Source organism: Centroberyx affinis, unplaced genomic scaffold (assembly GCF_046629955.1).
Source record: "Centroberyx affinis isolate AG114_WGS23_722 - 3 ecotype Tasmania unplaced genomic scaffold, CSIRO-AGI_Caff_v1 ptg003482l_1, whole genome shotgun sequence".
NCBI lineage: Eukaryota > Metazoa > Chordata > Actinopteri > Beryciformes > Berycidae > Centroberyx > Centroberyx affinis.
This window is the reverse complement of record NW_027281441.1, coordinates 37,747-50,389: the sequence shown is the minus strand read 5'-3', so window position 1 is coordinate 50,389 and position 12,643 is coordinate 37,747. Positions and strand designations below refer to the sequence as shown.

The 12,643-nt window shown below is 45.5% G+C and overlaps 1 protein-coding gene across 4 annotated transcripts in view; it reads left to right on the top strand.

The window, feature by feature from the left end:
• slc8a3 (solute carrier family 8 member 3) overlaps positions 1-12,643 on the top strand; it is an 84,011-nt gene that overhangs the window by 61,639 nt on the left and 9,729 nt on the right. Inside the window, exon 3 of one of the 4 annotated variants that reach the window (XM_071539659.1) lies at positions 5,763-5,796. The exons of 2 other annotated variants lie outside the window; for them this stretch is intronic. In XM_071539659.1, coding sequence (XP_071395760.1) covers positions 5,763-5,796 — 34 coding nt within the window. Of the gene's footprint in view, positions 1-2,277; positions 2,288-5,762; positions 5,797-12,643 lie in introns of all 4 variants that reach the window. One more of the 4 variants, XM_071539660.1, reaches the window with a different exon arrangement.

Below are 12,643 nucleotides of genomic sequence, written 5' to 3'. Positions count from 1 at the left end.
TCAGGCTCAGCTCCATTGTGTTCATCCCAGTGCTTCAGGATGCATTTGAGGATGAGTCCAGACAGTCTTCCACGACGTTCTCCATCACTGACTCTGACGGCCTGCTGCTGCTGCTGCTGCCGAGGTGAAATTACTTTGGATTTCTGATAGCCTATTCTGCAGCCCCAGGCTGTATCTGGGTGTAATTGAGAGGAGGTTGCCTGTGGACGTGTGTGTGTGTGTGCATGTGTGTATGTGTGTGTAAAGGGGAGGCGTTGCCTGTGTATGTATTCATGTGTGTAGTGGAGGAGGGGGCTTTACATGTATATATAAGCTAAGTACTGAGACGGCACAGTATTGCAGGATTAAATATTAAAGCAATATCCCTCTGAGATTCGGTTGCAACTACCACAAAGTAACCACTTGAGGTTTCATGTGGGCCTATACACCAACGCATCCGCTTATGAATAATGTCTGCCTCTTCGACTTGACAGAAGCCAGGAGCATACCACGCCTGAACTTAGAGCTCATTACGTTCCCTCTGCCAGGGTCACGGGTTGCATAAATCTCTATGACTCAGTGAGTATCATGAACCTGCCCTTTGTGTTACTTTAAAAGTCAAGCCTATCATCCCTTTGTTAGCAGTCAACCCGGATTTGACCTCAAATGAATCTTTTCCTCTCAGCGTTGCCTCTGTGTCAAGGAAAAGTGTTATTTGCCTCCTCAGAACAGTGAAACAGAAAGCTACGGGTGATAGTGGATTAGCGCCGCGGGAAATGAAATGCCACTCTCACCGCTGTAAATAACGCTATTCCTATGGCTGCAAGTACAATAACCTCCAGTCGTCTCAATACCTAACAATGTGGACCATAAGTGTTAGGATATATATTATATAACGTTTAGTCATTTAGTTGACTATTCAGTCTTTAGGGTCTTAGATTAAGTCGATGAATCATACGTGTTTAATCAGTTAGTTGGTTTTAAACATATTTTAACACATTGTAAGTGATTTCTTGAAAATTATAAATACATGTCTGGCTTTAGAACAATATTTACACATGTGTATTAGTCATCTGTGCTAAACACTACATCGAATGGCCAATCTGCATGACTGCAATTATTTGCAAGAGGGACATTAATATAGGAGAAGCAATTTTACAAATTTTGTTGATTCAATGGACTATTTGATTAGGTGATGAAATCTTATGACAATTAGCTGACTCCAACTTTCCGTAGTCAAGGACAGCCGTTATATGATTTTTTTACTCATTAAGTTTCTTTGCATCCAGATTATAATCTCCAGGTTTTGTGAGGGTCGAACACAGTGTCTCCGTGCTCGCTCCCCTCTGGGGACCCCACGTCTGTTCAGAGGGCTGAGGTACTCAATCCTGGGCCTGGAGGAACTCTAAATGACTGGTATTGAATCAATTAGCTGCCTAATTGGGCTGAGATAAAGACTCCATTTCCTTATCACCAGCCATTACAGATGGCACTTGGGATCTCCCGGTGGATGTGGCAGTAGGTCATAGTGAAGCCGCTGCTAGTTCTGTCAGTGTGACTGTAATCCAGGAAGGAGGTAGTGTACGCACAGCCACAATACTGACAAGGTGCTCGATACAAATGTTGAGACAGTGAAATAACACTCAGGTACCACAGACACTGGAGTGGTGCACCATTAGTGGTTTGTTCAGCAACATTTGTTTTTGAACAAATGCTTTTTGTCAGGCGGACAGGTGGTCTGCCTTGTATCCTCTGGGATGACAGTACAGCACAGTGGTAGCTTTTCTAGAAATACCCCCATCCTCCTTCCTTTATCCTGGTTACATGTTAACCTTATCCTGATATAAAAAGGTGGGACCTCTACAATGGCTGCCTTTGTACTGTAAAGAGGGGTTACCATTTACTCCATTGTACAGTGGAATCTCCCACAGCAACACCAGAGTGTAAGGAAACATCTGCTACCCTGCGTCCCTTGGGAAAGGTATGTGGATTGAGTATTTCAACCATTTGAACAGGCATAAAGCCTCTAGGGAAGGGCAACAAGCTGCTGCTGGTAACCAATCCTCACAAGGACATAGATAATAATCTGAAAATGTATGGATTAAATGTCATTTACTAAATAAATGACACACATTTTACAGCAATTCAATTAAACCGAGTTCAATATAATATGTAGTTTAACAGGGGTTTACACCATCAAATGCGTCATTGTACAGTAGAACCTCCCACAAGCAATCCGTTATTACCTTTGCTAATGACACACATGAGCCACTAATCTACTAATTCCTGCCGTTTTAGCTGTCTCCTGGTGCTTTTACCATTAGTTTTCCGGAGGCTTGCTGAGTTTTGCCCTTGCTCCGGTGACTGACGGCAGGAGCAGTGAGACCTTGGTGAGTGAGGGATGGGGAACAGCTGTCGCTCCCTGCAGGAGCAGCAACCTCACCACCTGTTGGCAGAGGAATCAGGGACGCGACCCTGAGACCCCCGTCCCGTCCGCTCCCGTGACCACCGCTCGCATCAGAATAAACAGCGCAAGGACAGCGGATGACAGTGGGCTGACAGTGAAGGATTCATGAGATCTCTGGACGTTTGTTCACTCTGCAGCTGAAAGTGTCCCAATTCTGATTTTTTTCCCCCCATCACATGTGACACAGATCTGACGTTTACTAATCAGTGTGAAGAGGAGAAAGCTGCACGGTGTCACATATTTCCAGTTTGATCCGGACCAAATTGATATGTGGTGCAAAATCAGATCCCGAGGCATGTGACCTACAAGAACATGTATTTGAATGCCCAAATTGGAATTTGTCAGCGTTGCCATGACAAATAAGTACATCTCTTGTCATTCACCTGAGACAATTGTTGTAATTTTGGTGCCACAGCAGCTTGGCTGAGTCAGCATTAGCATGGAGGACAGCGAGACACAACAATAGAAAGAAAACCAAATAGCCAACTTGATCGGTATTTGTGGAGAAGCCTCAATTCAGGCAAAACTCTAAGACACATATTGTAAATGAAATGTTCGAAACAAGCGGGGAGAAGCATAGGTTGCTCTGCACACGTGCATTTTCAACAGCTGTCAGTTCATACTGGTTTCAGATATGGGTTACATCCTAGAATCGATATGAACAGTCGTCCAAAAAAATCAGATATGAACAGCAATTCAAAATTGAGCATGAAGACCTGCAGCGTGAACATAGCTGTAGTTTATGTTATTCTGGAGTTGGTTGCAGGCATAGTGGGGTGTGTGTGTGTGTGTGTGTGGGTGTGTGTGGGTGTGTGTGTGTTTTAATCTTGCCGCAAAAACACTTGGTTGCAGTGTGAATATAGTTCTCAAATTTATGAGTGAGTCAATGGGCTACAGTGGAATTACAATTCAGTGCTTTGGGTATTGCATTGTACTGCCTAAATCTCTTTCTAAATCACTGCCTTGATACTTGAGCGATGAGATGAGGCACTGAGAGGATCTCTGATGCGCTATTTTGTCTCGTCTTAATTGCCGGGATCTGTGTTGTGCATTGCACACCTGCCTTATGAACTTGCGTCAGTCCTAGTGGGGGGTTGGCAGTTCGCTCCTAGTCTAAAATCTGTTAAATCCCCTCTGTGTTGTCAGCGGAGACTCTGGGTTCATACTCGGCTTATTTTCAAAGTGCGCAAGGCCCTCGCTGAATACAGATGACACAATTAATATTGAAATCCGAGAGGGATTACCTTAATATGTCAAGAGACTTCCTAAATTAGACTGGTGTGACACTGATACCATTCCCCAGACATGAAATGGGCTTAAGTAAAGATTATTACATAAACATAAAATATGCCCCAAGGACTGTGTGTCACAGGTGACCTGCAGGATTCGATCAGTGAGCTTGGGTATGCGTACGATTTTGTGTGTGTGTGTCTGTGTGCATGTGTGTGTGTGTGTGTGCTCATGTGTTTAATTGTATAATCCTTCAGATGTGTGTTCTTCACAAAAAGCTCACGGTCATTCAACATAACAGGCAGGTTCCTCCTTATTATTCCTCCTAATAGGGAGCGAGTGTAAACAGCTGCAAGACTGCCATGCACGGGCTTACAGACAGATCTGATTTAGTGTTTCTTTTCCCTTATCTTTCCCATTCTGGTCAAGCCCCATATATTGGACAGGGTTTCGAATTGGTGGTCAGTGATATAGGCAGATGGGTGTTCACCTCCCTCCCTGCTCCACCAGCCATGGCACAAATGTCACGACTCAGAAGGCCCTCGGTCGCCTCAGTACCACAGAGAAATCACACTGGCACGGATGAATAGCTCTAATTCAAATGGGAGCCCGGCGCCATTCATGCATTTGTGGACCCTGACTTCATTAAAGCCCCGCTTCTTTTCTGGGGTCACAATGAGGAATGTCAGAGACAGGGTGTTACATGATAATGAAGGTTATGAAGCGTTAATGCACTTCCTACATTATTGGACTGCGTTTGATTGAAAAATAGTAAAAGTTGAAAAGTTGTTATTAACATTTAAAAAAAAAAAAAAGATAATAAAGATAGCTAATAATCTCATCAATATTCTATTATGTCTTTTGTTTTCATGCCAGCAATTATTTTATAAGAATAGGTGTCACTTTTTTTTTTAAATGGTGGATATTTTGTTTTGCAGAGACATTCTATCATAGAGACGAAATGCAGGATGTTGTTTTTTTCCCCACAGCAGCACTGAGCTAGCTGTCAAAACAGCATTGATTGTATCAACATGTAATTAAATGGTAATTCAGTGATGCAGTGTTATTGTGGGAAACACTGCATGAACAGTCCCTTTAATTATCCCTGATTGTGATTATAACCTTGCATATTTTGTCTTGCATCTTTATCTTTATGTATTTCTTGCTGTAATTTCACATTGTTTGCCCAACTTTCTGTGGTGAAACTCTAGCATATACTTACGGCACCACCTCTTAAATGTTGAGGTCACAACTGACTTTCCCTGCTGTGATTGCTGTGGCGTTGTACAGTAGTTAATGTGGGATGTGAGAAGATGTGCTGGTAATTTAGTGTGGCTTTACGCTCTCTCTTCAAGGACAAAGCCATGAAGTGGGGCTACTCCAGCCATCACTGCTGCTGCACTCTTATCCACACTTCCTCAGAATCACAATCCTGTTTTCAGCAGATAGGGGGGTTACAGGGGCAGCCATGCGCAGGGAATGGCAATAAAAGGTTGCCGTATTGTTATCAAATTAGATTCGTCCCTCTGCTTCGAATCACACCGCTGCTGCTTTTAAACAAATGCGTTTTATTCCGTCAACCTGATGTGATTTATGTTGCGATCTCTTCCCCTTCCAGATGGGGGTTACAGTTGAAGGACGGGACCCGTCACTTAGCAAATGACACAAGCGTTTACGTCAAAACACACCACATGCCTACAGTGCATCTCTGCCACGGCTGGACCCGCCGTGGTAGGCGTGTCACAAGGAGATCGTTGTCTAGTAACGGTTACCATGGATGCCACGCTCTGTCAGGGGCTTAGGTGTAATGGATTTAAATTGAACTGTTGAATTTCGAGCTCGGAGAGGCAGAGAGGGAAAGTGGGGGAGGAGGAGGAGGAGGAGGAGGAGGAGGGCTGTAGAGACAGAGGGAGGAGGGAGCGACAGAAATAGTCTGTGTAAAAAAAGCGAGGGAGAGGTGGAGAGAGACAGACACAGTCAACCAAAGAGACAATGAGCCACAGACAGAGGAGCGGAGGAAGAGGAGGGAGGGAGGGAGGGAGGGAGGGAGGGGGGTGGGGGTGGGGGGGGGGAGTCACTCTGAAAGCCCTCACCATCTGTGATGAGGAGCTGGAAGAGCAGTAATTGCTCCTGAGAGGTGTGTGGGGGCTGTTCTCGGCACGGAGATATGGATGAGCCGCCCTGCTACCTGCCATGCCGGTGGCACACCACAGTGTCAGGCCTGTCTGAACGCCCAGGTAAGGGCCGGCGGGGGCACCAACCTTCTATGTGGGCTCTCATTAATGTCGGTGTCAATGATGACCTTCTCACCCGCCCGAGTCCGACGTCTCTCCACACCGACACGCCAAGCGCTTAAAAGGACGGGCCGCATCGGACGCTTTGCAAGGAGCGGCATCCTTCAAACGGCTGTGAAAGCCCATCTCTCTCTTGTTGGAACGGTTCCCAATGTTGATTTGACTCCTGATTTGATTTATTATGGCCAAAAGAGGTTTATTTCTGGGTGGCACGGCGGCTGAATGGTTAGCGCTGTCTCCTCAGAGGTGTGAATGGGAGTGTGAGTGGTTGTTTGTCTCTCTGTGCTGGCCCGGTGATGGACTGGCAACCTGTCCAAGCCTTCGGCCCAGTGCATGCTGGGATAGGCTCCAGCCCCCGTGGGCCTGAATACTTTGAAGAAGTGAGTAAAGATAATGAATGAATGAGCGAGTTTGTTTCCCAAATGCTATTTATCCATTTTGGGGAACAGTCATTACCTGAAGGTCATCATTCAATATTTCTAAAATATAGATGATTCTGTCTGCATAAGAGTTATTATTACATCAGCCAAGGACTTATATTACTTAATCATTTGTTTTAATTTTGTGCTAACAGTCATTCTGGAGGATATCTAATTTTGAAACAAAATTCTTTAAGTACACATATTAAAATATTCATACACATGCAGATCTGCACCCGGAGGATAACACATGAAAGTAGCAATGAAAAAAGTAACTTTAGCTGCGGCCCTCTGTGGAAAACAAGATCTTAATGTTGCAGATATTAATGTTGCGTATGATAAGTGGATATTGAGGACTTCAAAAGCATCCTTGGGGCTTCGCCTCTGAGAAATGCATTTGCCGATGAGACAATTCAGAGCCGGGCCATGGCTCTGTCGGTGTGCCTTTGCCAAGCAGGGCCGTTAATCAGCGCTCAGGGTTACATCAATGATGTCAGCACAGTGGCCACAATACATCACACTCAGTAGCCGAGAGCCGCTTCCCCCCTGATGAGCTCAGCACAAGTCCAGCACAGCCTCTCCATAGAGAAAACCCCCCTGGTGAAGTGTTTACGTGTGTGTGTGTGTGTGTGTGTGTGTGTGTGTGTGATTTCTATACTAGTGAGGATCAAATGTCCTCATAAGGATAGAAGTGAGGAGGCCGGTCCTCATGTCTACAAGAGGCTAGTTTAGGATTAGGATTTGGGATTAAGGTTAAGATTAGAATTAGGATTGGGTTTAGGTTAGGATTAAGGGTTAGAGAGTGAAAGTAGTCGGTGAAGGTCCTCACAAGTACAGTGATACAAGCGTATGCATGTGTGTGTGTGTGTGTGTGTGTGTGTGTGTGTGTGTGTGTGTGATACAAGCGTATGCGTGTATGGCTTGTGTGTGTGCATTTACATGTGCATTTGTGCTTGTGTGCACCTGAGTAACTGAGCAGCAAGAGTGTGTGTGTGTGTGTGTGTGTGTGGATGAGTGCACATATGTAAATTTATGCAACTAGTAAGCTTGTGTGTGAACAGGTGTGTGGATGTGTGTGTGCATGATGTGCTGGTATATGCTGCGTGCGTCTCTGTGTGTGAATGTTTTCTGCGTGTGCGTACATGCTGTATGTGTGTGTGTGTGTGTGTGTGTGTGTGTGTGTGTGTTTCCTTCTGTGTGTAAAGCCTAGTCTGATGACATTATCGGGGTTGGTAATCTGCTCTCTAATTGCCTGCTGCTGACACGGCAGTGTGGCTGATATGGCTGCAGAATAAACAGACTGTTAACAAGTAGAGGGAGCCCGTCTCCACTTGATCCACATAGCACACTGTGACATCTGGACTGGACAAATCACCGAGGGAAAGAGAGAGAAAAGAGAACGATAGAGAGACACAGAGAGAGAGAGAGACGTGGAGAGAGGGAGAGGCAGGGAATGAGGGTAGATACAGAAAAACAGCAGAGAGAAATATGGAGGAAGAGGAGAAAGGCAGGGGAGAGGATAGAGGGAGAGAAAGGCAGGGAATGAGGGATAAAGATAGCGAGAAAGAGCAAGAGACAGATGTAAACAGGTAGAAGAGAGAGAGATAGTAAGAGAAAGGGAGGAGGATGAGGAGAGAGAGAGGTAGGGGAAGAGAGATGGACATAGTGAAAGATGAATAGATAGAGAGAGATAGAAAGACAGGAGAGAGAGAGTAACAGAAAGGGAGGACAAGGAGAGAGAGACATGTAGGGAAAAGAAATGGACATAGGGAAAGATGGGTCGAGAGAAATAGAAAGAAACGAGGGAGAGAGTGAGAAACGGAGAGAGACAAGCAGGGAGGAGGTTAGAGGGAAAGGCAGGGAACGAGATATAAACAGTGAGAGACGGAGAGAGAGATGCAGACAGGAAGAAGAGAGAGATAGAGAGAGGACGAGAAGAGGATGAGGAGAGAGAGAAAGGTAGGGAAAAAGAGATGGACATAGTGAAAGATAGGTAGGGAGAGAGAGAGCGACAGAGAGAGAGAGAGAGACAGGCAGGGAGGAGGTTAGAGACGGAAAGGCAGGGAATGAGATACAAACATAGTGAGAGACAGGGAGAGAGAGATGTAGACAGGAAGAAGAGAGAGATAGAGAGAGAAAGGGAAGAGGATGAGGAGAGAGAGAAAGGGAAAGAGAGATGGGAATAGTGAAAGATAAGTAGGGAGAGAGAGAGACAGGCAGGGAGGAGGTTAGAGACGGAAAGGCAGGGAATGAGATACAAACAGCGAGAGACAGGGAGAGAGAGATGCAGACAGGAAGAAGAGAGAGATAGAGAGAGAAAGGGAAAGAGGATGAGGAGAGAGAGAAAGGGAAAGAGAGATGGCATAGTGAAAGATAGGTAGGGAGAGAGAGAGCGACAGAGAGAGAGAGACAGGCAGGGAGGAGGTTAGAGAGGGAAAGGCAGGGAATGAGATACAAACATGGTGAGAGACGGAGAGAGAGATGGAGACAGGGAGAAGAGAGAGATAGAGAGAGAAAGGGAAGAGGATGAGGAGAGAGAGAAAGGGAAAGAGAGATGGGCATAGTGAAAGATAGGTAGGGATAGAGAGAGAGACAGAAAGAGAGAGAGAGAGAGACAGGCAGGGAGGAGGTTAGAGACGGAAAGGCAGGGAATGAGATACAAACATAGTGAGAGACAGCGAGAGAGATATACAGAAAGATAGAAGAGAGAGATAGTGTAGAGATGGTGAGAGATAGGGAAGAGGAGGAGGAGGAGGAGAGAGAGAGGCAGGGGGAAGGATAGAGCGAGAGGGAGAGAGAGAACCACGAGAGACAAGCAGTGAGAGGAGTGAGACTCTGCCTAATATGAGAAATTGGCCCAAGTGAAATGCAGCATATGGGCCGATTAGGAGTGTCTCCAGTGTGTCCAGAGGCAGGTCATCTGGGGTTCGCTATATTTACTACTTCCCATCCCAGATGACTGTAATGATCACCTGTTAGTGAGATATGTGACGCTAGAAACTGTAGCACACAACATTAATCCAGGCAGGAGGTGCAACACTTAGTCACAGTTAAAAATAGTATATTTAAAGGTGCTATGTGTAGAATTTTTAAACAACAATATATCATTGTTAAATTCGTTGCGATACCTCGGTATAATCACCATAAACAAATGAGACCATGGTTTAGACCAGTGGTTCTCAACGTGGGGTCCGGGGACCACCAAGGGGTCCTTGGGGGGGGGGTTCCAGGGGGTCCCCAGCAAATTGATGAATTGTTAAACTTCACCATTATTTCATTTAGAAGAAGTTAATTTTTATTAGAGAAAGTAGAACAATGACTATTTTGATCATAGTTTCACTGTTATCTCTCTACCTACAATACAGATAGTCATGGAATTCTGGACAAAATCATATCTGACAATAAAAATATTCTCAGATTTGGGTCCGAGAAATCAAATGGGGGTCTGTGGCTTTAATATGGACTAAATTAGGGGTCCTTGATATGAAAAAGGTTGAGAATCATTGGTTTAGACGACTGCCTCACACCAGTGCTACTGTGAGTGCGAGTGTTTCTCAAGATTAAGACTACATTTCCCATAAACCCTGCAGCAAAGAGGACATTGCTTCATCAGTGGAACGCTTTCTCTTTTGAAGAAACTTCACCGAAAGGGATAAACATGCTGGAAAGTTATTTTTCCATCGACCTTTCACTCGTTCCACCATGTGCCTTTTCCAGAAACTGTGAAACCTTTAGCTCTGTTTGCTCTGGAAGAACGGCGCCCTCTTCCTGTTTTGTGCCATAAAGCGATCTCCACGAAATCCGACCCGCTGGCACGCAATTGTAGAATGCGGTAGGAAGCCAGTAGAGGCTGCTAATCTTCTCGCCGATGGTCTTATGGTCTTATACTTCTCGTCTCAAAATTTAAAAAATGAATTCAAAATTAACTCAAAATCAAAATTCACTAATGTGGTAAAGATGTATTGATGTTAAAATGCTACACGTAGCACCTTTAAATAGTTCAGCAAGATTAAAAACATAACTTTTCAGATGTAAAAAAAAACATCAGGATGCTCGGTTGGAATCACACAGCATTCATTCAGATTATCAGACCAGTCAGTGTAGCGACGCCGCCTCGGGAAATAAAGTGTGCCGTGTTCTCAGCAGTAGGCCGCATTTCGACTCCCTCAGATTCCACACCCCTCTGAACATGAATACTACATAACAAGATGATGGACGCGTTACCCAGCCTGCATATTGAAAGATAATAAAGGCAGCTAAAACATCCATCTTTGTCATCTGGTTTCTCTCAGAAGCCCACAGTATGCGCTCGGCACAAATAGCGGCTCAGACTGGCAACGGTCGCTCAGCTGCAATCCTGAACCATCATTATTTCTGCCACCTCACTCTGAGCTGCAGGAAACTCACTGATTGTCTGCTGAGTTCCCCATGCAGCGTGGATTGTTTTCTCTCACTGTTGTGCTGTATGTGTGTGTGTGTGTGTGTGTGTGTGTGAGTGTGTGTGAGTGTGTGTTAGGGCTGGGCGATATGGACAAAATCAAATATCACAATATTTTTGACCAAATACCTCGATATCGATATTGCGACAATATTGTAGGGATGACTATTGGTGCTTTCACAAAATATTTACACAATGAGATTTTTGATAAATAATCATCAGTAATGTGGATATAATGACTAAGTGGGTAAAGGCAAATAATAGAACAGCTAGAACAGTCTGGTAAGTTCAGAAAATGACATATGTGTGTATACGTGCGTTTTTGTGGGTGTGAATAAATAGGTGTGTGTGTGTGTGTGTGCACTTGTGGAGGATGATGACTCATCCTCAGTCCAGTAGGTAATGTCTCTGTAATGGAGCTTCCTGATTGGACAGTCATAAGAAACAGTGGAGCATCACTCTTCCCTCTCATCCCTCCATTTCCCTCCATCCTTCTATCTCTCCATCCACCATCTTTCAATCTTCCCATTTTCTATCCTGCTTTTAGCAGTTTCTATCTTCTCATCCCTTCATCACTCTACCCCCCATCCATCCTTCCATCCCTACATTCCTCCATATCCCATCCTTCCTATCCCTCCATCTTCCATCCTTGCATCCCCCATCCCTTTATCCATCCATTCACCCATCCCTCCATTCTTCTTTCCTTGCATCTCTATCCCTTCATCCCTTCAGCCCCTCCGTCCCTCCATTCCTCATTTCCTACATCCACCAGTCCCTCCAACTTTACATCTCTCTATCCATTTGAACATCCTTCCATCCTTGGTCCATGCTTCCATCCCTCCATGTTTCCATCCCTCTATCCTTCCATTCCTGCTTCCCTACATCCACCGGTCCCTCCATCCTTTCCGTCCCTCTTTCCCCCCATCTCGTCATTCCTCCATCTTCCCATCTCTCCAACCCATCATCACTCCCTCCTTTCCTACATCCACCAGTACCTCTGACCTTCCACCCCTGCATCCCTCCATTAGTCCATGCTTCCATCCTTCTATCCCTCCAGCCATTCATTCACCCATCCCTCCTTTCCTGCACCCACCAGTCCCTGCATCCTTTCCATCCCTCTTTCCACCATCGCCCCATCCCTCCATCCCTCCATCCCTCCATCCACGCATGCAGTCGACGGCACAGGCCCAGATCCGCCTCCAGCCACGACAGCCAGAATAGCCATGATAAGTCAAATGATGATTCTGTGCTAATGAGCTGTGGAGAGAGAAGGCGTGCATTAGCTGCGTATTGACGCTGTGACTCAGACCCCGGCTGTGTGCGAGAGCCAGGGAAGGACTCATTCTTTTGTAACGAGACAGATCTGATTAGACCGAGCGTGCAGGAGAACATGCTGATGATGATAATGGTTAAACACCGAGCACCCCCCCCCCCTCACCGAGCGCACCACACACACACACACACTCCCCCACCCCTCCAATTACATCCCTTTGGTTAATTTTCCCTATCACGATTGTATTGCCTGCAAAATGACAGCCCTCTGGATTCTGAGCACAACCCGCACCATGAGCCTGCCTTTGAAACACTGTTTGTGTGTGTATGTGTGTGTGTGTGTGTGTGTGTGTGTGTGTGTGTGTGTGTGTGTGTGTGTGTGTATGTGTTTATCTGTGTGCATGTGTACCTCTGTGTGCATTTGTGTGCGTCTTCATCTGTCTGTAGTTGGATTTGTGTGCATATCTGTTGGTATCTCTGTGTATGTGCTTGTGTGTGTGTGTGTGTGTGTGTGCATTTGTGTGTGTGTGTGTACATGCTTGCG